General features: G+C 41.7%; 1 protein-coding gene across 1 annotated transcript in view; it reads right to left on the bottom strand.

The window, feature by feature from the left end:
* MALRD1 (MAM and LDL receptor class A domain containing 1) overlaps positions 1 to 25209 on the bottom strand; it is a 703831-nt gene that overhangs the window by 472341 nt on the left and 206281 nt on the right. Inside the window, exon 25 of the mRNA XM_037837380.1 lies at positions 24802 to 24964. Coding sequence (XP_037693308.1) covers positions 24802 to 24964 — 163 coding nt within the window. The remainder of the gene's footprint in view (positions 1 to 24801; positions 24965 to 25209) is intronic.

The following is a 25209-nucleotide window of genomic DNA, read 5'->3' as shown; positions in this document are numbered from 1 at the left end:
GCTGTGGCTCTAATGAGTTTAACTTGCAGAGCCCGTGTGGTATTATTTTGGTCTACTTGGTGTATCTGGTGCTGCTGGACCCAGGCTGGTGCTGCCTGAGTGGTTGGGGGGAGGGGTTTCCTGAGGCCAGGATGCTGGAGGCAGGTGCAGGGCGGTGTCTCAGGCCAGATGGAGGCAGCTCTTCCCCTGGCTGCTACTGTTAGTGATTGCTCCTGTTTGCTAAAGCTGCCACTACGCAAAATATCAGAAACGGATTGGCTTTTATAAAGGGGATTTATTAACTTACAAATTTACAGTCCTAAGGTCATAAAAGTTTCCAAACTAAGGCATGAACGAGAGGATACCTTCACTGAAGAAAGGCCGATGGCGTGCGGAACATCTCTGTCAGCTGGGAAGGCATGTGGCTGGCATCTGCTGGTCCTTTGCTCCCAGGTTGTTTCAAAATGGCTTTGTCCAAAATGTCTCTAGGCTTCTGCCTCTCTTAGCTTCTCTCTCTCAGTTCCTGTGCATCCTTGCTTATTCTCCCAAGGTGTTTCTCTCTAAGCATCTGGGGGTCCTCTCTTAGCTTCTCTGGGGCAAATTCTGGGCTTCATCTCTTAGTTTAGCATCTCCAAACAACTTTCTGTGCATCTTCAACTGTCTGGGTCTGTGTCAGCTCTTAGCTTCTCCCAGGGGCAGACTCTGGATTACATATCTTAGTTTCTCTCCAAAATGTCTCTCTCAGCTTCCCTGAGCTCCTCTCCATGAGCTCTCTTAAGGGACTCCAGTGATCTAATTAAGACCCACCCTGAATGGGTGGGGTCCCACCTCCATGGAAACAATTTAATCAAAGGTCTCACCCTCAGTTGGGTGGGTCATAGCTCCATGGAAACAACCTCATCAAAAGGCCCCACCCTAATCAAAAGACTAATAAGTCTGCGCCCACAAGATTGCATTAAAGAACCTGGCTTTTGTGGGAGACATAATAGATTCAAACCAGCACAGTGAGTCTCCCAATCAATCCCCTTTCCAGTGGTGTTGGACATCAGAGGGATCCCATTCAGACCTGGGGGGAAATGGGCTACCTCTGTGCCTTCACTTCCCTGGATGGTGGTCAGGAATCACTGGGTCTGGGTTACCTTTGACTGATGGGTGGGGGATAGAAGATGCCCTGCAGCTGGGCTCCTCCAGCCCTGGGTCAGAAACCAGCTGGCCTTCCTCTATCACCTACCAGCCTTCTCTTTTTGCTCTCTTGCTTTATTTCCAGGGCTTACAATGGTGCTTCGTTGGGGAGGATCAGGGAGAAATGATACTATAGCAACTGACAACATGCCAGGTATGATTCTAAGGATGTCACAAATATTTACTCATTCTATACTCAAAATGGCACTGGGACAGGTGCTGTTTTTATCCCCAGTTTTACTGATGAGGAGATGAAAAGGAGAAAAGTTCATTTATTTCCCCAGGATCTGCTAGTAAGTGTTGGAGCGGGAGTTTCTTTTCCTGGAGGGCCAGGATGGGCTAAGTTGACCGGAAGCTGTTTCACCCAAGGACTCTTATGGGTGGCTGAGCAGAGAGGAGTCTGATGTTACTTCCAGTGATCCCCACAGGGCACCAGCATGGTGGAAGAGGTCTTCTTCTTGATCTGCTGTAACACTCTTACATTGGCCAAGGACATGCTGGATCTGTTAGTGCAAGTGACCCCAGAACCAGGCGGGCATTAGTGCTCCAGGTACTTCAGGAACAAGGGGTGGGCGCGTGCCTGGGCCCCCATTGGTGTAGCCCAGTAGCAGCTCAGAATCTCTGTCTTCACACATATTCACCTCTTCCGTACATTCTGGATGGACAGGTGTGTTCTTTTGGTGATAACTAATCAAGCTGCTGAGTGAGTACTCCTAAAACCATGCCTATAAGTTCTGCCAATTTGATCTTAACCCGTTTTGATATGAAAGCTTTCTATGAAAAGGTTTGTTTGCATTCAAAATCCATTGGCATTATCTTATGAATATCTTATCTTTATCTTTATCAATGAAAAAAAGGAAAAGTATTGATTTCATTAAGTATAATTTTAAATGTGTAACTATTTGAATGGTTTAAAAATGTGTTTAATGTTTACGAAAACAAAGTTCCTTGCTGATGGCGACTATCAAGAACTTCTAGAAAATTACTGATCAAGAATTGCACATAACCATTTCAAGCATAAACATATTAAAAATGTATTTTAACAGGAAGAAAATTCAAGTTTCTCATTAAATTTTTGGAAAAAAGCTTTAGTTTAATTCAAATCTGATATTTAATATCTTCCAATACTCTGCTTTATTTTTATCATAATTATACAAGAGAATATAGTCTTTTTTATTCTTAGTCTCACATACATATCCTCAGATCCCCTCCAGTTTAACCAGTGTATCTTACAAAGTATCTTACAAATATTACTATTTTCTATATGTTCCATGATATGAAAAAGATTTAGAAGCAAAGCATCAACCCTCCTTTTCTACATATTGGCTTATTTAGTTGTGGAAAATAGGAACTGAAAGCCAAAGGGGAAACAGGAGAAGGAAAAGCATAACACTTTGTCTATGTGGTGGAGAGAAAACACCTGCTCGTAGCATGCTTCTCTATTTCACTGGTCAGATACCAGGGGAGGTGTGGTCCAATGTCTCCTTTTCCTTCATTTCAGTCTCGCCACAGACTGTCTCTGCTGCTGACCCACAAGTCCTTGGTATTGGTGTAGGGTCCCTGGGATTTCTGAGTGGGTTCCTCTTCCCAGCCGTGCCCTTCTAGGGCCTCTGCTGAGGGAAGGTTGTGCTATGTCACAAGTGCACGCCAACCCTCAAGAGAAGCCCTGGGCCGCCAGGCCATGCAGGGGTGTTCCCAGCCAGCTGTAAGGATGGCTGAATGGGGCGTGTTAATTTCCCCCTTTTCGCACATCTCTGCCTTCCCAGCTCCGAGACAATTAGCTATAGGTGCACGAAAGGCTATTGTCCATGCCCGATATTGTGGCGTGTGCATGTGTTGCTGGAAACACTTCCTGTCACACTGGGTCGCTTGGCATGGCAACGGGCTGTGGCGCCTGCACTGGGCAGGAGGGTTCCCAGCCCATCGGGAAGATTGCTGCAAGGGGTGTGGTTATTCTCCCATTTTGGCTTTCTCCCTCCAAGACAATTACCAGCGGGTGCACAAAAGGGTATCTTCCACACCAGATATTGAGGCATTCGCACAGACTGTTCCTGCCACGCTTCACTGTGTGGTTCTCATTGCCGTATCTGCAGATGCTTTTGGGTTTTTTTAAAAAAGAACTAGTCCAACTCCAAACACCAACCCATGGTTTCCCCATACCCCAGCATGGCCACTGGACAGTCAGCAAGCTCACTCGTTTCAGAATGCAGACTCCCAGTTTCACCAAGTGCACGGTCCCTGTGGATTTAGCAGACCTTGTCCAGACTGGTGCATTGCTGGAACTGGTGTTCTGGGTCACTTTCTGGCTTTTATCTAGTATTTTTCATGGAGGAGTTTTTTTGCCCTGTCTCTCCTAGTCGCCATCTTATGTTCTGTCTCCTTTTCCTTTAGGCCAGAAGCTCACTCCACTTCCAGGAGCAAACCAAGCATCAGCCACAGCTCGTGCTGCTGAGCTGGTCTCATCAGGTTGTCCTTGGGGCATTTCCTCGGGTTTCTTGCAATGGTCCTGGTTTTCGGTGGCTGAGGAGGGCCTTAGCCATCACTTCTGTGTTTTCATATTTGCTTTGGTGGGAAGTCACTAGATCTAGGCACGCAACCTCCTAAAACTCTGCTCCCTGCATAGAGCCTTCTCCTTTCCCAAGACTTCACCAGTCATTACCTCTTAGAAGATATGCAGGGTCTATAATAAGCCCATGATTTGCTCTTTCATTCACTGATAGTTCTCTGCCTTTCCCTCCTACTCACGTTAATAACTAACTCATCTATAGTAGCATTTCTCAGATACCTTCACTCGAAAAAAAATTTTGCTTGTTCCATAATCTAAAATCAGCACAGAGCCTGCTGCTATAGCAAGTGGAAGAAATGTAGACACTGTCTAGGAGACAGCAGGCTTGCCATGTTCGTGATGATAAGGAATGAATTAATGTGGCAAGTCAGGGTTGCCAGACAGATTCTCACTCCTTCAATGTTATCAGGATCTGAAAACATTGGGAAGCTGTCCCATGCTCAGAAATGTAAATGGCGCCTTGTTCTGGATATTTGCATATTAAACGCCTTTCCAGATGTTAAAGCATTAAGATTTAAGCACTTCTACTTTTGCAGCATTTTGAGAAAAAAACATACTGAACTGAAGCAGATACTGAATCAGTAATAGGGCATGAGCAAGCTAGCAATGGGCTCTGAAGCAATCTACTCTCCAGAAGGCTGCCCCCAAGTTTACACATCCATTGAGTGAACAGATAAGCTGATTTTAGCTTTGAACCTCCTCAGGATTGCATTTATGTGGGAGGATTCCTGTGATGCATTTCTTCCCCGTGCTTTGCCTCCCAAGTTCAATATCAGTATTTTCATGCCCTGTACACTTTGTTAAAGATGATGATGAATTATCATTCTTTGACCTTTACATTACTCTCCAGCTCTGCTCATCAGCAACTGCAATTATCAGTTATTTATAGCATCACTAGCCTGCGAGGGGAAGGCCAATCTAAATTCTGAATACATAAACGATGTAGATCATGGTAGAAGAGTTTAAAATGTAAATAGACACCGCCACAGTGTTTTGTGGCTGATTCTGTTTTTATAATAATGTGCGTACAAAAGGTCACCAGTGGAATTTATTCTAAGGCATCACTAGCAATGAGGTTGAAATGGTACACGCTGTAACAGGTTAAACTGTTCAACTGCTGAAAGTGAACACACTTAGATTTGAACATGAACAGTCAATGGGTCGAATCCAGGACATTTTAGGAGCAGATTTTTCCCGTTTTGTAGAAAGTGTATCACTTCCTTTCATTTTACACTGGTCTTGGAAATATTTTGTTTTGATTGAGTGGAACTACTGAGTATCACACGTGTATGTATTAGAAATTATGATGTTAAAAAATGTTAAATTCCTGAATTTAAAAAACTCTATTTTCTAATTAACTCACTAAAAGCTTTCCTGGAATACTATTTTCAGTTCATGATACTCTAGCCATGGGCATGTGTATATTTGGTGAGAAAACTTTGTGTTTAATTTTAAAAATAATGAAAAGTAATTCCTGGCAGGAAATTTAGATTCTCATTTTAAAGAGAATATGGTAAAAGTTTATTTTAAATCTAGTGATTTCCCCAAAGAAATCACAGTTCATGACGTTTTCTTTCCTTTCTTTTTTCTTTAATACAAGAAACTATGCACAGCTCATGGAAAATATAGCCAAAATTAATAAAAGTAATATATTTGGACATCTGAGTTAAGAATATAAATTAGAAGGAAGTACTTTATGAAATATTAAAACTATATCCATGGCAACTCAGAAAAGAGAACTCACTTTAGCCTCAAAATTTTATGATTGTCACCATCCTTTTTTTTTCCTTTTTTCTTCAGTTTCTCCTCTTAATCTTTTAAGAACTTTTCTGTTCTGTTCCAGGTATTAAGTTGGCTTGTCTTTGCTTGTCGTCCCTCATGTCGTCCCTCTTCTCATGCCACCTGGTGTAAGACGAGTGCTGGGCTAGATATTGAGTCAAAACAGATGTAATTAGGATCCCTGCCTGGAGTTGCTGACAGAATCGTGAAGGTGTTGAACGAGATCAATGTCGACTGCATTCTGGGATATTCTCTATGCCGCAGATGACACCCAGAGAAGAAACTTTTGCATCAGACTAGGCTGAGGGGAGGGAGCAAGTTCCTCATCAGGGTTGATTTTCACCTAAGTTTGGAAGGATGATTAAGACATTGTTCAGTGAAGAACAGCGGAAGGGCAAAAGGCACAGTGGCAGGAAACAGATTCACATTTGGAGAATAAATGGCCTAACTGGACGGGTGGGAGAACGGGCAGAAGAGAAGGCCCAAATCAGAAGCCTGAGCCGGACGGTGAAAGCTCTTAAAGACCAGTCAGGGAGATAAAGGACGTCCATGTGGCTGCGTCTAGCAACCTTAAACCAAACATTTAATAAATAAATAAATAAATAATCTCCTGTTTCCATAGAAAGTCCCCGACTGGACTTTTGCCAGTCCTGACTCCCAAGTTAAAACCTGGTGGCCAATGGGTGTGGGATTTCTGTCTGAAGTGATAAAATGTTGGGGTAATGGATGTTAGTGATGGTAGCACAACATGTTGAATATAATTAACATCACTGAATTGTACACTAGAAAGTGGTTAAAAGGGGAAACTGAGTTAAATATACGTTACTACAATATATATATATTTTTTTTAATTTACTGGCCATCTTCTACTGCTCATGGTCTTTCTCCTTGAATTTCTAATTAACCATCAAATTGCATGCCTTTGCATCATTAATGTCTATCAATTTGACTTAGTGTAGCTTTCCTCTTTATTTCATTTCTTATTCATCACTTGCTTAGAATTTTTCAACAACGTCATAGCTTCCAGTCACAGGTGATGCTGCCCCAGTCCATCACTGTAACCAACAACTTCCTTAAAAATCAAATCTAAGCCCATCTTTCCCATCACTAACCATCTCTTCCACCCGTCTGCCCTGGGCAGAATACAATAATCCCAGCTGGGAGGAACCCTTAGCCTCTGACTTCCAGTCGACTTGGCCACGTGAGACCCCGGCTGCCAGGCTCAGAGGCTGGGGGTGGGTGAGGAGAGTTCAGGGCATTTACTCCCCTGCCCCCCTCCGCCCTCCCTGCCTCGCCTCGGTTCTGAGGGGGGCTGCGGACCCCAAGGCCTCTGCCCCCGGGTCAGCACGTCCTCCCCTGGGTCCTGTACTCTGCAGTCCTCCCTTTTCCCTGCAGACTTAGGGATGATAGGGGCTTCCCTCAGCTGCTACCCTTTGCGAGCATCACCCACCCCTGCCCGCCCCTCTCTGGTTGTCCAGTTAAACCCTCTGAATGTGCCGTCTGTTTCCTGTCAGGCCCTAACTCACAAGTCCTCACCGTTCCGTCCCCCTCTCTTAGTTCTTTGGGTTTTGCCCCACACCATCTGTAGTTCTGCCACAGGTTCCTTAACACCAATAAATCGATGCGCAGGCCTTTTTCCTGACCCCTGCTTTTGCGTGATCTGCAAGCTCTTCACCGAATACTTTTAATCAGCTAGTTCATCTGGTGAACCTTTTACATATCAAACACAAATGCCACTTTCTCACCTGTTGATGCACAATGTGCATTAAATCTCCATCCCTCTACCCTAACTAAACATGTGCTCACTTTTTGCCCCCCAGGGCCCAGCCCACCCCTGCTCAGTGAGTCACCCGTAACAAATGGAGGTGAAGCAGAGACCCACACACAATAAAATCCCATTTAGGGGGCATCAATACGACCAGGTAAATAGAAACATGCTGGCGAAACTTCCCTCTCTTCTTTTATAAAAATGAAGTGAGCAGAGAAAATAAAAGAGAAGTGACAAATTGTTAAATACTGGTGATTGCTGTTCTTTGGAGTTCCTGGTAAAAAAGTCAATGTTGTCACATTGGAAAAGTCCCAAGTTCTACTCTGACAGCCATCTCTTCATGAAAGAAAATTTTCTGTCAAAATCCGTTTCCACAGAAATCCAATTCATTCAGCAATGAAACATCAACTGCTAAATTGAGATTTATGGCATAGAACAAACTTTAAATCCTGTAATTTCTAATGCCTTTTATATTTTAGTTTTTTCCTCAGCTGTTGCCTTGGGAATTGCAATTATCACTGTAATTTAAAATACTATAGTTCAGATTAATACTGACTTAATTTAATTTACAATAAAAAATTTGCTCCAAAACAGCTCCATTCCCTCCCCTGTTCTATGTACTAATATTGTTGATAAAATTATATCTTCATATATTTTAATCCATCAACATAGTTTTATAATTATTGCTTTATGTATCTGTTTTTTAAAGCAAATATGAGAAGAATTTCAAGCAAAAATAAATCATACTCTATTTTACACATACATATGTATCTACCTTTACTGATGTTCTTTCTTTCTTCATGTGGATTTGAGCTACTGCCTAGTGTCCTATCATTTCACCCTGAAGAACTCATTTTAACATTTCTTTTAGAGCTGGTCTCTGAGGAACAGATTCTCTGTTTTTATTTATCAAGGGATGGCTTGATTTTTCCTTTATTACTAAACGGTAGCTTTGCTGGATATAGTGTGTTTGGTTGAGAGCCTTTCAGCATGAGGACCATGTCATCCACTGCCTTTTGGCCTCCACGGTTTCTGACGGGAAGTCAGCTGTTAATCTCATATTGGGGGATCTAGTCAGAGCAGTTGGCGATTCTCTTGTTGAGGATCACTTGAGCATGATGAGTCACTCTTCTCTTGCTGCTTTCAAGGCTCTTTCTTTGCCTTTGGTTTTTGACAGTTTGACTATGGTGTGTCGTAGTGTAGATCTCTTTGAGGTTATCCTGCTTTGAATTCATTGAGCTTCTTAGATGTGCAGACTCATATTTTTCATTAGTTGTGGGAAGTTTGAAGCCATTATTTCTTCAATATTATTTTTCCTTAAATATTATTTCTGCCTCATTCTCTCTCTCCTCTTCTTCTGGGACTTCCATTACATATGTTGGTGTGGTTGATGGTGTCTCATAGGTCTCTTTGTCTTCAAGTTCACTGATTGTTTCTTCTGTCTATTTGTATATGCTGTTAAGCCCTTCTCACAAACTTTCAATTTTAGTTATTATACATTTCATCTCTAGAATTTCTATTTCATTCCTTTTTAGATAATTTCTGTCTCTGTTGATATTTTCCATTTCATAAATCATATTTCTGTTACTTTCCTTTGATTCTTTAGACATAGTTTTCTTTAGTTCTTAAACATATTTATAATAGCTGATTTAAAGTCTTTGTGTAGCAAATCCAGCATCTGTGCTTCTTCAGGGACAATTTCTATTGACTGCTTTTTTTTTTCCTGTGTATGGGCTATACTTTATTATTTTTTGCATGTCTTTTAAAATTTCTTTAACTGGCTATTTTAAATAATATATTAACTCTGGACATCAGAGGCCCCTCCCCTTGGGTTTGTTGTCATTGCTGTTTGAGTTTGTTCTTACCGATGTTTGTTTAGTGACTTCCATGGACTACTTCTCTATACACTGTATTCTTTGTTGTGTATAGCCACTGACTTTGGTCAGCTCAGTGGTCACCAGTGGTTGGACAAGGAAGTTTTCCAGCCTTTGCTGAGGGGCTCTCTTTGTATCTGGAGCTTGAAATGCTCTGAGAGGCAGTTGACGACTTTGCCTTCACTCCCAGAGGTGAGAGAGGAGCCCTGGGCTGGGGTCTCCTGGACATGAACACACCCTTGTTCAGGGGCAGGGCCCTCTAGAAAACCAGGAACACTTCAGAACCTTCCAAGCCCCTCCTTCCCACCCCCAAGCACCTCATTCTCCAATTCTTCCTTTTGCGTTTTCTAGTCAGCCTCTTGTTTTCCACATGTCATACTGCCTCAGGTGACTGTGATGGTAAATAATTGCAGTTGATCATTCTCAGTAAATGCCCTGGGGGTAAGGCTCTGGACACCAAGTCAGATCAGATGAAGACAAGCCCTGAGAGTGGAATTTTTCAGCAAGCTGCAAGACAGGCCAAATAGCGGCAATTTCTTGGGAACCTGGCTTTTGGGGAGTTACAAACCCTTTCTACCTCCTCCAGTGGTGACCAAGCTGCAGTTTTTCACAAGTAACATAACTGCAAGCTTGTTGGTTTTCAAGGTTACAATGGATCTGTGAAGATGAGGATGGCATTAGGGCAAGTAAAATGCCACAAAGCTGGCTGTTTTACCAATAAATGGTCATTTTTTTTTCTTGAATAAACACTCTTGGATTGTTCCTAGCCTTTAGTTAATCTCCAAAGTTCTAAAAAAGTTTATTTGATTGTTTTTGCTTGTTTTTATAGATTTTCAGAGGTCCTTAATGTGCCATCTTGGAATCTCTTCTGCTTTGTATGCTATCAAATTTGTGCAATTCAATTAATACTTAAGGCCATCAACATTATGATTATTTTATGCAGTCAGTCATCACTTAAATTCATTCATACATTTATCTTTCAACTTCTCATTCGTTACTGCTTCTCCTTACTTTCATCTGGGGTCGTTATTTTCCCTCTGCTTTAGAACTTCCTTTATTATCTCCTTTAGTATGAATCCACAGGTGACAAATTCTCTTGGTTTTGTTTGTCTGAAAATATTTTTATTTTGCCTTCATTTTCAGAGAGTATTTTACTGGATATAGAATTCTAGGTTTGCAAATATTTCATACATTGTGTCTGGAAATAGGCAGAGAATTTGAGGGTCTGGATGAGGTTCTCCTCCTCCAGCGGGGATAAATGTTAACTTCTGGCAGGTGAAATATCCAGGAGCATATCATCTTAATTCAAATTTGGGGTGGACAGACTTAAAGCTGGGTCTCAGTCTTAGTGAGGGCTGGCCTATTTTCAGGTCACCCTGACTTATGGTTTGCCAACCTACAGGTCTGCAAACTTCTGCCCACTTTAAAAAAGCCACCAAAAATATTACCACCCTCATAATGGTTTTTGCATCCTAACAGGCCTCCCTCCTCTGTGCTCATATGACACCCTGTACCTTCTTTAAGGCCTTTATATTCCATTTTTAATGACAGCTATTTCTGCGTTTTTCTTATCTGTACTCTTGAATTTGAAGCTCGATGCATGCCCTCAAGTGCTTGCTTAAAGCACTGCTCATAGATGGCATGCAAAATTATCTATTGAATTTCATTTTAAACACTTTCAAAAATAACATTTCTTAGGGAATATAAATGATGTCATGAATAGTCCATACAGTTATGAACTCTGTATGCAATCTCTACATTCTTACAAAAATATAACAAGATAATGCAAAGAAAAATTCAGAAGAATGCAATGATGATAGTTATTAAAATCTAGAATCTGTCCTCAAACCTTATAATTCCAGAAACTGCATTACTTTATGTCATGCCACAAATAAAATGCCTTAACATTTTGTAGCTGCTTAAAGAAAGCTTCTTCTATATATACTCTCTTTTAATCTTATGATTGTATAATTTTAAGAATTCCTTTTAATTATTTTATGATTAATGAACTAGAATTAATTCACCAAATGAAAACAATTGTAAGTAAATAATTATTCCAATTAAAACAAAGTTTATAGAACTAGTACATTTTAATGAGATCATTAATATTGCACTTCCTTAATCTAATTTTATTATTTATGCAATCTCAACTTGTTCTCAAAATGTAATGCTTTTAACAAAAAGGCATACAACATAGTACAGTATGATAAACTAAAAGTTTTATGTATGCATACAGTGTGGTAATCTGAAGCTGTATGTACTCCTGAAAAGCATGTTCTTAAAGCTAACCTACTCCCGTGGACTTGCACCCATTGCAAGTAGGATCTTTTGGTGAGTAGGATCTTCAGTTGAGATGTCACCCATCTCATTCGGGGTGGATTTTAATCATCTTACAGGAGTCCTTTATAGGAGGACAAAAGACAGAAAAAAGCCCCAGAGAAGCTGAGAGAGAAAAGACACAGCGAAGCTCAAAAGGAAAGTCAGAAGCTGGAAGCAGCAACAATGGGGGAGGACAAGCAGATGTAGTCACGTGCCTTGCAACCTGGCAGGGGAGTTCCAGATCACCAGCAGCCCATCCTCAGAGCCCAGGTATCCTCCTGATGGTGCCTCGGTTTGGGCAATTGTAAGCTTGTAAGTTAATAAATCCCCTTGTAAAAGTCAACACATTTATGGCATATTGCATTTCATCTGCTTTAGCAAACCAAACGTACACATACACACATTCACACAAATACAAATATGTATAGATGAGAGAAGACAAAGAGTAAGTAAGAATCAAGACACTGAACGGAGCCAAGGATAAAACCAGATCAGGAAGTGCATTCTAGACTTAGCAACAGTAAATAAAAATTTGGTTGTAAACTTTCTATCAGCCAACATGAAAAAGGAAGCATGATCAGTAATATAGTTTGGACTCAAAAAAAAAAAAGCACAATTGTTCAGGGAAAGCACATCGTATGCTTATAGCAGACTAGAAACTAATTTCTCCCAAATGTCTTTATAAAGAGAAAAAGTTATAATTTAATTAACAATTACCTGAGTCACCATTTTGGAGTAAATATTGAAAGGGCTATTTAATTTTGCAAAGAGCATTACATACATGGTGGTTCTGAAAGAACATCATTAGCCAATTCTCCATAGTGAGCAAATGCCTAAAACCAATTTCTGCTAATGCTAGATGTCTGAGGAGACGTCAGTAAGAACCACCAACCATCTCAAATTATCCTTGAACCACATCTCCATGAGATGGCTGTGTTATCTTGCCAGGCTGCTACGATGAATACCACTCACAGGTTGGCTTACACAATAAGCATTTATTAGCTCAGGGTTTCAGGGGTCGGCAGGGCCGTGCAGCAGCCCCCCTGTGCTTGTGGCCGGCTCTCAATCCCCAGCTCTCCTTCCAATGACCTCTGGCTCCGGCTCCTCCCTTTGCGTGCGTTCTCTCTCTCTCTGACATGCGTTCACACCTACAGGACACGGTTAAAGATTAAGAACACGACTTCAGCTGGGCTACACGACTCCACCTAGCACAGTAATGAGGACCTCAGTATTGTCTGCTGGAAAACCTGCCAAAACCTGCTTGCTCCTCTCATGCAACACCGAAATAGGAAAGTCAGACCATCAACTTTCCATTTAAGAAACTGTCAAGCATTTTCAAACACACACACACACACACACACACACACACACACACACACACAATAATTCTAGGAAAGGAAATGCTTACCCTTGGGGGTAAAAACGGAAATTAGATACACTATGTTCTGAGTCCACTCATGCGGGAGCACACCCAAGAAGTTGATTAAAGGAAAGAGTTATGAGAGAAAGAAGCCATCACTTCAAGTCTTTAGAAATAATGATTAAAAGAAGAACTAGTTGAACCAGCATATCTTTCCTTTAGCCAACACATACAGATGCTCTAACAATCAGCATGCCAGTGTGTGTTAGGATCACGCAGGTGCACCCCTACAGTGTGGATTTTTTTTTTTTATAAATACATGTACTGCGTGGATCTACGGAGATGGAGAGGCTGTGTCTGTGTCTGAAAAGGCTGGGGTTACTCCATGTTCTTTGTTATGTCAAACTCTGACCTCACAGGACTGGCTCTGGAAAATGGGCTTCTTTCCATCATTTGGTTATTATGGCATTTAAAACAGAACCAAAAATAAATGAACCTTCTTTTTTTTAATACACCATTTTTAGTCTGATCTGCCCCACTAGCTAAGAGAAAGTTACTCTTCTTGGGTAGTAATGTCACCAGGAACTCAAAAAGCATTAGTTCTAAACTCCAGTCTTGCTGAATAAAGGAACTATTTTGAGATTAAGGAACTATTTTGCATTTCATTATGATCAGCTGACTAAAGGGTAGACTTTGTAAGTTGGATGTAAATAGTCTGTGGGAGAACAGGTGTGAGCCACGTCGCATCACTGAATGAAGCCCCACTGCTCCAGGTACGTTCCTGATGTCAGAGGCCGTGGACAGCTGCACTAGTCTCAGGTCATCCTGCAAATAACTGTCTCTTTAATATGCAAATCACAAGCATCACATTTGACCAGAACCCTTCACACCACCCTTCTACCTTCCTCTTGAGGTGCGCAGGAGGTACCGGAGCCTTCTTTTCTGCTCTATTAAAGCTCACTGCCTATTTTTTAGATTGAGTCTCTTGTTTACTTTAACTTTGGTTCAATTTACTTTAATCTTCAAAATCCACATAAAAGTTTAAATTCAACTTAGGACAGAAGTTAAAACCCACTTTTATGAGGATGCTTGGTGATTGAAAATATTAAATTAATAAGGTTTATAATGAAGGGTAAAATGTCAAATTGCAAAGCAGAACTAACTCAAGCAGATGCAGGTGAAGAAATGTTTCCATTAAAATAATATTATCTAAGAAGTTTGAATGTAGGTTTCAGTAAAATACATATTTAGCCAACTAGGAAGACACTTTACAAAGTCAATTTGGGTGAAGTGTTTTGCAAAGCATTTCTCTTAGTTCTGGGATCTGAAAATTACTCTGAAAGGAAAAATTTTAAGGCCAGTGGATTCTAATTAGCTTTACAACCTAGGAATAAACAAGTTAAACTCAGATGCATATATGCAGAAAATGCAATGGGCAATATTAATGGAAATATCTGGAGAGTGGGGAGGCCACAAACATCTTCTGAAATTTTGATTCTAAAGTCAGAAACAAGTTCTCCTTTTCCTTCTCAACCACCTCTGTCCCAATTCCAGATCTGGATTACTGACAAATGCACTAAAGCTTCGAGTATTCCATTTCCCCCTGGATATCTTGATCACTGCAAAAAATGTACTTTGCTCTCCCCAGCAGCTTCCAATTGATGTCCTCATCTGTTATAATTCTGACATAGCACTCCGTTGTTTTAATCCTCAATATGGTGGCACTGCTTTGGGGATTTATAATGTTATCTTGGTCTAACCATACTCTGCTCCTATCATTTTCTTCACACCATTTTCCACAGCCATCAAAGTTAAGTCCTAACTGCAGAAACAAACGTTAGCTTTACTTCTTTCCTGGAGTGACAGCTCCATTCCCTCTTCTCTGTCAAGCAGCACGCTTTCTTTTGGATTTCTCCACTCCCTTTTAGGGACCCTTCATGTTCTACCATGATCAACAATTCCTAGAGCCCTGGGGGTGGAGTGTGTTGCAAACGCACAGGATCTCCTTCCCAAGACCCCAGAGAGGTGCTTGTCCACCTGAGTAACTCAGGTCACCCAGGGAAGCCCGGAGAGCCCTCCTGACAGGGAAATTCTTTCACATGCAAAGTTGAAATTTTCATCACAGTGATTCAAGCATATGGCCCCCTCTTGGATACTCTAGAAAAACACAACAAATCCAGTCCTTCTCCCACAGGCAATTTTCAGTCCTCCTCTTGGGATTCTCCATTTATAGTCTCTGAATATGCTCTTTGGAAACACCTCGGTGCCTGATGCACAACCTCTGTCAGAACCCTGTGTCCGCATCTGATACACTCTCTGCAGTACTATAATGGCCGGGTCCTTGCATCTACATTCCCCAGAGCCGCCCACCAGCACGGTGCTGGTTGACATTCCACCAAGGAGAGGTCAAACATGAGATGTGGAATGTGGAAGAGGAATGGAAACAAGTTTTGCTTGTCCGATACTGGTGGGCAGGTGTGTGGGCTTCAGCAGGTGCGGGCTTCACGGCCGTTTCTGGGCTTTCTCCTTTGACTCTCCCCTTCGATGCCCCAGATTACTGAAGCCATCATGGGACTCTCTCGCCATTCTCCAATTCCTGATTTTCTGAGACCACTGGCAGCTCTTTCTGACATTTCCTCTCCCTCCTTTCCAAAGGACTTGGAAGCACCTAATTCCCTGTATTTTCAATCTCTTCCTGACTAAACTTCCCAGATGGACCGATGCCCAATCTTCGTATCATTATGGTTTATCAATGTATTTTATCACCAGGATTACTGATTAGTGACTGTTATAAAGCCTACAATGCTAACCATTTCTATCAACCACACAACACTACTGATTCTTACAAAACTGTTCAGCCAGAGTCCCCAAACTGCTTTTAGATGAGCTGCGTCCAAAGTAAATCTCACATTTTCTGTGTTTCTGATATATCTAGTTCCGAAAATATATGCAAGTTTCCCTGTTTCCTCTAGTGGACTGGAACACCAGTAGTCCAACATCAAGATGGGGTTTAATTGTCTCATTAATTTAAAAAATATTTATAGAGAATCTAGTATATCCGGAAGTTACTTTATTAGATGCTGGGGTACAATCATGAACCAATATCACCCTCTCTGCCTTCCTAGAGCTTAGGGTCTAGGGGAGGCGTATACAAGTTCTTTACTTTCCAAAGACACTGTTTCTCTCCACTTCACATCAATAACAGCACCTCAATAATGTTCTTACTTGCAGCTTTTCTTCTTTGTCATTGCATTCTACACAGTGTATATCAGAATTAATCCTTAATGCACATCTATTATCATCTGACTTATTTGCATAAAGAAGCTGCCATGGCTTCTGAATGCCCTACCCCCAGCTTTTACAAACTGTTTAGCCAAGTATTTAAAGATCCCTAAACTTGATCCATTATATCCTTCCAAACTTTTATCATGACAGAATCACTAACGTTTCATGGTTTCCTGTAAGTCATGTGCTTGGATGACGGCTTTGCGTTTTCTTGCTCGGAGCTGACAATAACCCTCTGAGATACGTGCCCATAAGGCCACTTGTCCTTTAGGAAACCGGAGCCCGGAGCGCGGCAGTGCACGCGGGTGAAGAATCTGGGTCTGCGGTTCCAGCCCAGCGGCACCGATTCCCGACTCGGACGCCGCAACTGGGCCAAATGACGGCCGAGATCACCGGGCCGGTCCCCGGAGCCCGCAAATGTCACCGTCCACGGGAGGACCCCGCGATGTGCATAAGCCGCGGGTGTCGAGAAGGGGGATGACCCGGGACCACCACAGGGGCCCTCACAGGAGAGGCGCGGAGGGGCCTGGCGCAGACGGAGAGGGCGCGACCCGGGGCAGGGCGAGCGGGGCCCACGGCGGGAGAGCTGAGCCCGGGCCTCCGGGTCCCTGCGGGGCGTCTTCCCCGGCTGGCGGCGCTTGGCCTCCGCTGCAGGAAACCCGCCCTCGCGCTGCCCCAGGCGCGTCCAGGGGCGCGGGCACCAGGGCGGCGTCGGCGCTGGGACTGAGGGCGACTCCCCAGGCTGGGGGAGCCCGGGCGGAGCAGTGGGGACCCTGACCCGCAGGCGCCGGGGAGCCCGGGGGGGAAAGCGCCCCAGGAGCCAGAGCAGGAGGCGCTGCCCGGAGGACGGGGCCTGGGGGCGCGGGGAGGGGCTCTCAGCTCTCACAGTCAAGGCCCGCTGGGCCCCGACCGGCAGCAGCTGGGAGACCCAGACAATGGCTGTCCGCAAAGAGAGCGGCGCCCGGAGCAGCCACGAGCAAGGCCGGGGGGGGGGGGCGGGCTGGGGGTGGCAGGTTGGACCCAGGGGACAGGCTGCAAGGAGGGCACAGGATGCAGGGAGGGGACAGCCTGCAGGGAGGGGGCAGGAGGGAGGGAGCAGGCTGGGGGAAGGGTACAGGATGGACAGAGGGGTGGGCTGGATGGAGGGACAGGCTGTGTAGGGCCGCGTGCACTCTGCCGTGAACTCCGCCACCAGGTGTGTGGTTTAACGCAGCAGGTGACTTAGCAGCTCCTGGCGAGGCCACCTGGCTTCCTCATGAGCGCCAGTTGCACGTGCACAGCCAGGAGAGCTGGCAGCGGAAAGCGGATGCCAGGCCAGGCCTGAGTCCCTGCCACCTGGAGGGAGAAGTCTTTCAGGGACAAGGGGTGGTTAATTAAGCAAGAGTGCATTGATTAAAAAGTGTTAACTCAACCATAATTATGAAGAAAGATCAGATTCTTTTCTCCTAACATTCACCAAAATAAATTGCTAGACAAATTAAAAATATAATTAAATAAACCCCAAACTATTGAAGTATGGTAGAAAATGCAGGTGAATTTTATATAAACTTGGAGTAAAGAATACCCTTCTAAGTATTAAAAAAATATAAACAATAAAGGAAAAGACTGGCAGATACAAGTGTGCAAAATCAAAACACTTACAGACACATGAAAATATGATAAACAAGGAACAAAGGCCAATAAAAAATTGAGAAAAATCTTTGCAATCTTCATAATGGACAAAAAAAAATCACTTCAATGCTTTAAAAGATCAGAGAAATCAGTTACAAAAAAGCACTCTACAAGCTGAAAACCAAGCAAAGAGTACAAATGGAAGCAACACCCACCTCACACACATTCTCACACCCCACACACAGACATTTGAACAAGGCACCAAGAAAAAAATGTTTAGCTTCATTAGAATTAAATAAATGAAAGCTTATACAACTAGAAGCTGTCTGAAACTGTCAAATGGAAAATATATTTAAAAAAAGATTGAACACTCAGTGTTGGCAAGCATACCAAAAAACAGGCGGTCAGGTACAGCTTGCAAAATGTGGTGTACTTTTAGAGTAATTTGGAATCATAAATCAAAGGTTGTAAAATTATGAATAGTAATTAACATACAAATTATATTCAGGGTGTTTTTCCCCTCTAAGGATATGTACAAAGATTTGCATTGTTCAATGAAGAATGATAAAATTGTGGCTAAACAAGGGCTTCTCATAAATACAAAGTGTGGGATTGAACTAGCAAATCATGGTGCATCCATTTAACAGAATACTATTGACCCATTAGAGTAAAAAGTGTTGGGAAATACATGTTTACAGATTGTATATAAATTTAGAAGCAGTTTAGAAAACAATATGGCTGATATGAATCTATTGTTATTGATAATATGTATGCATATATACATAATGCTTAGATCTCAGTGGTGAGATTATGAATGATTCTATTATTTGCCTATGTTTAAACCTTCTCCTACAATAAAAATGAATTTCTTCTTTTGCAGTAAAAGAAAAGGATTTTGTAGCAATAAAGGAGCTACAATTCTTAAAGGAATCCATGTCTGGTCTCCACCCCTGGTGTTATTCTAATTTCAACTAAGCGTTGTATTATCCAATAAAACCCAAAGGCAGAGAACCCCTTCAGGTTCCAGTGGTGACAGACACCCACCAAGCATGCAGACAGATGTCATTATCTGAGCCCCCTGGGGGCCCTGCCTGTGAGTAGAGAGCTGCATCGATGGCCCTTGCATGCTTGTTCTGCGCACGTGGGCTCCGCGTCCGTCCCTCCTTCAACCTCAGTGAGTTCAGATCTGCTGGAGGAACGACTGGAGCACTCACCGACAGTGCCCAGGGGTGCTCAGGTCACAAAAGGTGTGGTCTGAGTAACGGATGAGCCTGCTCGAATCACTCTCAGGAGGCCACACTGATGTAAAAACGTGACATCGCACGCTCAGATTTCCAAATTCTTGTCTCAGTGCCAGGAGACAAGACTAGTTTACTTCAACTCAGTTCGTGAAATACATTTTCTCCAGATTTTGTGCAACTATAAAAATTATGTACAGGAGTTGGAAATACATTTGCTTCATTTTAATGTGGTCAAGGGAAAAGCATATTTAAAATCATGTATTACTGGAAATTAACTTGTAATTTTTGAATGCAATTATAGTCATGACATAAAAGTTGTTATTATTAAATAATGCTGTGATCCTTGGCAACATAACTTAAAATCATAAAACCTTATGCTCTAAGCATATTTACATCTGTGTTAGCTACAAAGCCAGAAGCCTGGAGTTCTAAATATATCTTCTTTAAAATTTAACTTGTATAGCCAATATACTACCCTAACAACCTTCTTTATAAATATCATTTTAGGAATGATTTAAAAGTACTATTTTTTCTATAGATTTCTCTTGTATTTCATGAATTTCAATCCACTATAGCTAATTTTTTAAAATTTTTTATCAAACTAAGATAAACAAATAAAATTAAAAGTAAAGTGATTTCATTCACTTAATTAAAAACAAAACAAATTACTGATGTGCATGAAAATGTAAAGAAGAGGTCCTCACTCGAAGACAATCTAATTTAAGAGCATTCTTTCTTGTGAGTACTTTAGAGGATAATTACACTTTATTTTCAGACTTGTGGCAGCAATGCAGAAAGTACTACTTTTAAACTATTAAAACAGTTAAAAGCAAATTTAGATTTTGACTGTATGCACTTTTATTTTTATTTCAGATTCTTTCTAAAGTCTTGCATTTAACCATTAAATTCAGATTTTCAGATTTGGATCTGCAAGAAATTATGCTGGAAGGGTGTTCAGGCATCTAAATTGGTCTATGAAACCCTGGCATAGGTTCTTACCAGAGACGACCCTGAGAAGGCAGTAGTTCTGGCAATACTGACTAAGAGGTAAAAGCTTTGAAAATTATTATTTCTGCACAGCAGAAAACATTATAGTATTTTCAGTTTTACTGACACTTTCAACCACACTTACACCCAGCACTTAGGTGTAGAATGCAACTGCAGAGTTGTGCCACAGAGAGAGTTTACATTATTTATGTGGCTTTTAGGTTACGATGATGGCAAGTCCGTACGAATGCAAAGGATAGAGAGGAAGGTGGGTGCAAGAGAGGAATCCAAGCCCAGCCCACCGGCAGGGCGATGGTAAGTATTGGAAAAGAAAGAGAAACACTGGACACGTCTACTTTACAAATTTAAGAAATTGCTCAGCCATTTTGACTGAGATGATTCATAATTAAACAGTTTCTCAACAATCTGTAAGAAAATCCCCAAATCCAAAATATTTTAAAGGATCCATCTTCTCCAGGTAATCATGGGACTGGAACATTCATTTTGGTTTTTTTAATCCAACAGAAAGACAGGGGCCATTTTGATTAGAATTGGGGAAGTGAGAGGACATTTAGGCAAAAAGGTTTGGAAAAAAATGTTGGGTTGAATATAATGAATGAGGTAATATAGAGGGCGTCTTGAAATTATGTGCCTTTTACGTTGATCCAGAGTAAAGAGTTTTCTCCCAAACTATTTCTGAATTACTTAAGAATATGTTTTATTTTGTTTTCTAAATTCCATTACCCTAGATAAATTATTTGTTTGTTTTGTCCTGAAACATTTTATTCGTAAGAAAATTTAGCCACTAGCTTTACAGAAAAATTAATCTGCCCTGATCAAATCGAGAATTAGGAGATGAGAAAGCCACTTTTGCCTCTCAGCAATGTCTTCCTCACTTCCAGTCATACAGGCCGCTAAGAACGAGGTTCCAGATTCTGCTAGGAATTGTCCTAAAAAAACAGATTCCCAGCTCCATTCCCTGAGATTTCGATCCAAGAGTTCAGAATCTGATCTCGTTATACCTTAAATATATATTAATACAGATCAGATTATACATATATAACATTTATATATGTATATATCATTTCCGTGGCCCTTGATCCACATTTTGAAAACCTTTTCCCCAATGCTACTCTGAACATGCGTGCCAAGTATGAGACATCATTCCATACAAACTGTGAAGAATGGAGAACTTAATTTTGCCCGAAGGGATGATTTCATTCTCCTAATAAATCTTTATATTAAAACTATTTATCCAATAGAGGAGCATTTAGTCAAATAAAATGGATTCAAGATCCATCGACCCAAAACTTTGCTCTTTTTGACTTCCAACAGTAAAAATGGGTAAATTGGGTCAAACAAAGACTTTTGTTATGAGATAAAAATGATCGTAAGATTTAGGGCTCGTCTAGGAACCAATGTTCATTCCCTAATAAATTCTGGACCAGTCAGCCTGTGTGCAGGACTCTGTAATACCAAGAAACTACAACAGGGAGGAACCATCACCCAGCACTCAAGCTTCCAGTGCTCCAAACGTATTTACATCTGCATTAGCTACAAAGCCAGATGCCTGGAGTTCCAATATCTTGATTCAATGATAAACAAACAACAATTTTAAAAGAACTCCCAGCTAGGTAGGCTAAATGTTTTTGCCAAGTTCGCCAGAGCATAAATGGGTACAAACTCATTTTGCTTATGTTTTTTACTATATAATGGTTCTTTTCAAAAATGCAAAGAACTTTCCTACCAAATGTTCCCTCTCACTGCATCAGATAAAGAAAACTGAAACCTCACCCAACCCCATCTCAAAAGAATATGTGAACTGCAAGAAATGACTGTTGCATTGAATGTATTTTATTGGATGACAGCTGAGGACAATATTTCTTTCTATAAACTCTGATTACATCCTAGTTAAAAACCATCAGGTGCCCTCAGCCTTCAGGAGGGATTTGTTTACAGGGCCTGAGCTGGGGCAGAGCTGCATCTAGTGAGCAGAAACTTTTCCTAATTTGTACAAGGGTGTTGAATGGACCAGAAGTGCAACCGATGTTGCTTGATAAAAAATAAAGGTGTAACCCATATGTTAGGCTACAAAGCTCACTTCACACCCTCAGGTACAAGAGTTAGTCCAGAAATGTGTGGATACTAAAAGTAGAATGACATCGGATTATCCCTCTATTGAGTTCATTCCATTTCATTCTCATGACAAAAAAAAAAAAAAATACACATTTTAAGACTGTGTCTAAGACTTGACTACACAGTGACAATTTCCCTGTATATTTCTACCCCATCAGGACTTTTTTTGACTTTTTATTGCTTCATTAAGGGTATGGAGTGAGAGAATATTTGGAATATATTAGCGTGTTTTCCTTTTTGCACTTGCTTATAAATGATCATTGCCTTACTAAGCCAGAGGCAATCTCTGCCTGACAGAGAACAGGGACTGGTATAAGATGAATGCCAAGGAAAAGAACCAGCCTAGGGCTTTCTGATTTTCAAAGCTGGTGCTGAAAACTGTTTCAGAAATAATGAGCTTCAAAGCCTGGCTTATCCAGAGCCAGGCACCTGAGAGAGGACAGCTTCCTCTAAATTAGAAAAGCCTCCGTTTAGAAAAGCAAAACTTGGAAAAACAAACTTGGAGTTTTACCAGCAGTCATGGAGTTGGAAATATGATGCATAAGGACTATTTCTTACCACAAAGGGGAAAATTGTCAAACTTCCCTTGGCTGAGGGAAGGAATCCAGAGAGAAGAGGAGAGGAAAGCAAGGGGGGTTGCAAGGTAAGCTAAGGGGCTCCCTTCTCAGACCCTTTACAAGTAGAGCCATCAGTTAAACATTCATGACTATTAAGTATCATGCAATATCTAGCTCAGAAATGAAATAAAATAAAATAAAATAAATCAGAATAGTGCTAAACCTAAACATTAAATTAACCAAAAATTGTGCATGAATATCCTGTAAAGATGGGGAGAAAGGAAGGCAGGAGAGTGTAAAAGTTTCCCTTCCTCCTACCAGGAAGTCAGCAGATAATACCTCGAGTATTTGAATCAAGAAATAGCTCTACAAGTATATTATTTTACCAGCATAGGCCCTGCCACCTATAACCAGTCCCTAACAAAAGTTTTAAAAATTTAGATGAATAATGTCATCTAAGTGTGGAGAAGGCTGTCTCCGGGGGGATGGGAGCTACTGAAACAAGGACCGAAGTTTGTCATTATGAGACTCTGAATCTTTAGACTATGTGCATCAATCACTGTAATAAAAATTAACTTGTAAAACACAACAAACAAAATAAGGAGGAAAATAAACAATAGGCAAAGTTGATATACAAATTATATAAGACACGATTACAAAATTATAAGACAAAAGTGAAAAATTAAAAAATGGACCAAAGAATCACCAGTGAGTAAGAGAGAGAATAATTCCACTGGGCACACAGCTCGCCGTGCTTCTCTGTCCCTGCTACACCGGCCTTTGGGCCCGTCCCCAGCTCAGGCCCTGCCAGGACCCTCCGCGGTCACACACTGTCTATACCTCACACCCATTTTCCTTGAGAGACGTGCCTCCACCTGCGATATTTTATATGTGTTCATTGCCTGTCTCCCCGGGAGAGCAAAGACCGTCTGCTTCATCCATGGGTTTATCTCCAGTTCTAGAAGAGTGTTTGTCATGCAAAGGGCAATAAATATTTATCCTATAATAATAGGGGTGAAATGGCATTAACTAGGAAGCGGTCAGTTACTAAGGGAGCAGATTGGTAAGTTCCCGAATGTCCTTACAGTGCTATAAATGAGTATTTAATGACATAGCCACAGGGTTGTGATTTATTGCAAAATGGAAAAATTCCTGTTCTTGCAAATGTGCAGAAAATATGCATGCTTACTTGTGTGTAGACATCTGTTTATGTGTGTGTATGTGGTTGTGTACACACAACAGAATGTGAACAAGGAGAGGGAAGGAGAGGAGAAGAAGGGAGAAAATAGGAGGTAGGCAAAGAGAGGGAAAATGGAAGAGGAAAGCAGAAAGAAAGAGGAGGGAACGGGTTTGGGGCACCAAAGGAATCATTTTACAAACAGCACATTAGCAGTGCGTTTCAGTGAGCAGTTATGTTACAAATGATTTGTGTTTCTTCTCATGCTTTCCTTCATTCCTGTGATTTTCACAAGAGCATGCACCACTTTTTAAAGAGTTTTGTTTTCAATTTTGTATTAGAGCATTCCCCTGGGCCCTCTTGAGGTACTTCGCAACTGTATGTACCCCAGAAAAGTCTGTCCTTAAAGTTAATCCATTCCTGTGGGTGCAGATGAATTGGGGGGGGGGTGCTTTTGGTTAGGTTATCTCAGTTGAGGCGAGAACCATCTGGGCCTGAGCAGGGTCTTTTATAATGGGAGTGGGATGTATGCAGAGAGAGAGACCCAGGAGGACACAAGCTTTGAGACTCACAGGCACAGAGAGAAAGTGCTGGAAGCCAGAGGCTGAGGCACCGAAACCCCGAAAAGAAGGGAGAGAAAAGCAGACACCTCCGAGTGCCTGGCCGTGTGGCAGAGGAGCCCAGGATCGCCGGCAGCCAGACATCAGGAAGAAGGTATCGTCTTGGTGATGCCTTGATTTGGACATTCTCACGGACTCAGAACTGTAAGCTTATAAGCTAATAAATCCTCATTGGTAAAAGCCAGCCCATTTCTAGTATATTGCATTTCGGTAGCCTAGCAGGCTAAACACCGTTCATCCTTTATGTTGAAAATTCATCTTTACAATGGCACTAGTTCAGGGTAAGGGGGAGAGGCAGGAATTTGGGAGCTGCTTAACGACTAGTTCCTAAGAGACATGTCCGAGCAGACGTCCACTTACGTTGTGTGGTCCACGGACGGCCTGTGGTTCTCCTCCCCGTGGTGGATGCTGCTTCCCTGGCCCAGCCCCCATCGGAACGTGTTCGAATCGCGAATTACATTTACAGGGACTGGATGGTACCACTGACACAGGTTTCCTGTTTCAAAGGTGCAGACGTCCGTAGCTTGAGACGGGCAGAAAAAAGAAAAGATGAGTTAATCCAATAAATGTGGCAATGGACGGCACACTCTTCCTCTTGGTTTTGAACTATAATCTCTAACTTTTAAGTATAGTTAGAATAAGTATGCAATGATCTATGTGATCACCAGAAGAGTTTTGCAGAAATCTGGGCTTGATAAATACTTAGATATCTATAGCAACTGAAATAGGGATGACTGACTGCACAGAGGAATGAATCAGTTTTCACAA

Source organism: Choloepus didactylus, chromosome 5 (genome assembly GCF_015220235.1).
Source record: "Choloepus didactylus isolate mChoDid1 chromosome 5, mChoDid1.pri, whole genome shotgun sequence".
NCBI lineage: Eukaryota > Metazoa > Chordata > Mammalia > Pilosa > Megalonychidae > Choloepus > Choloepus didactylus.
Note: the sequence above shows the minus strand (reverse complement) of the source record. Positions and strands in the feature narration are given on the sequence as shown.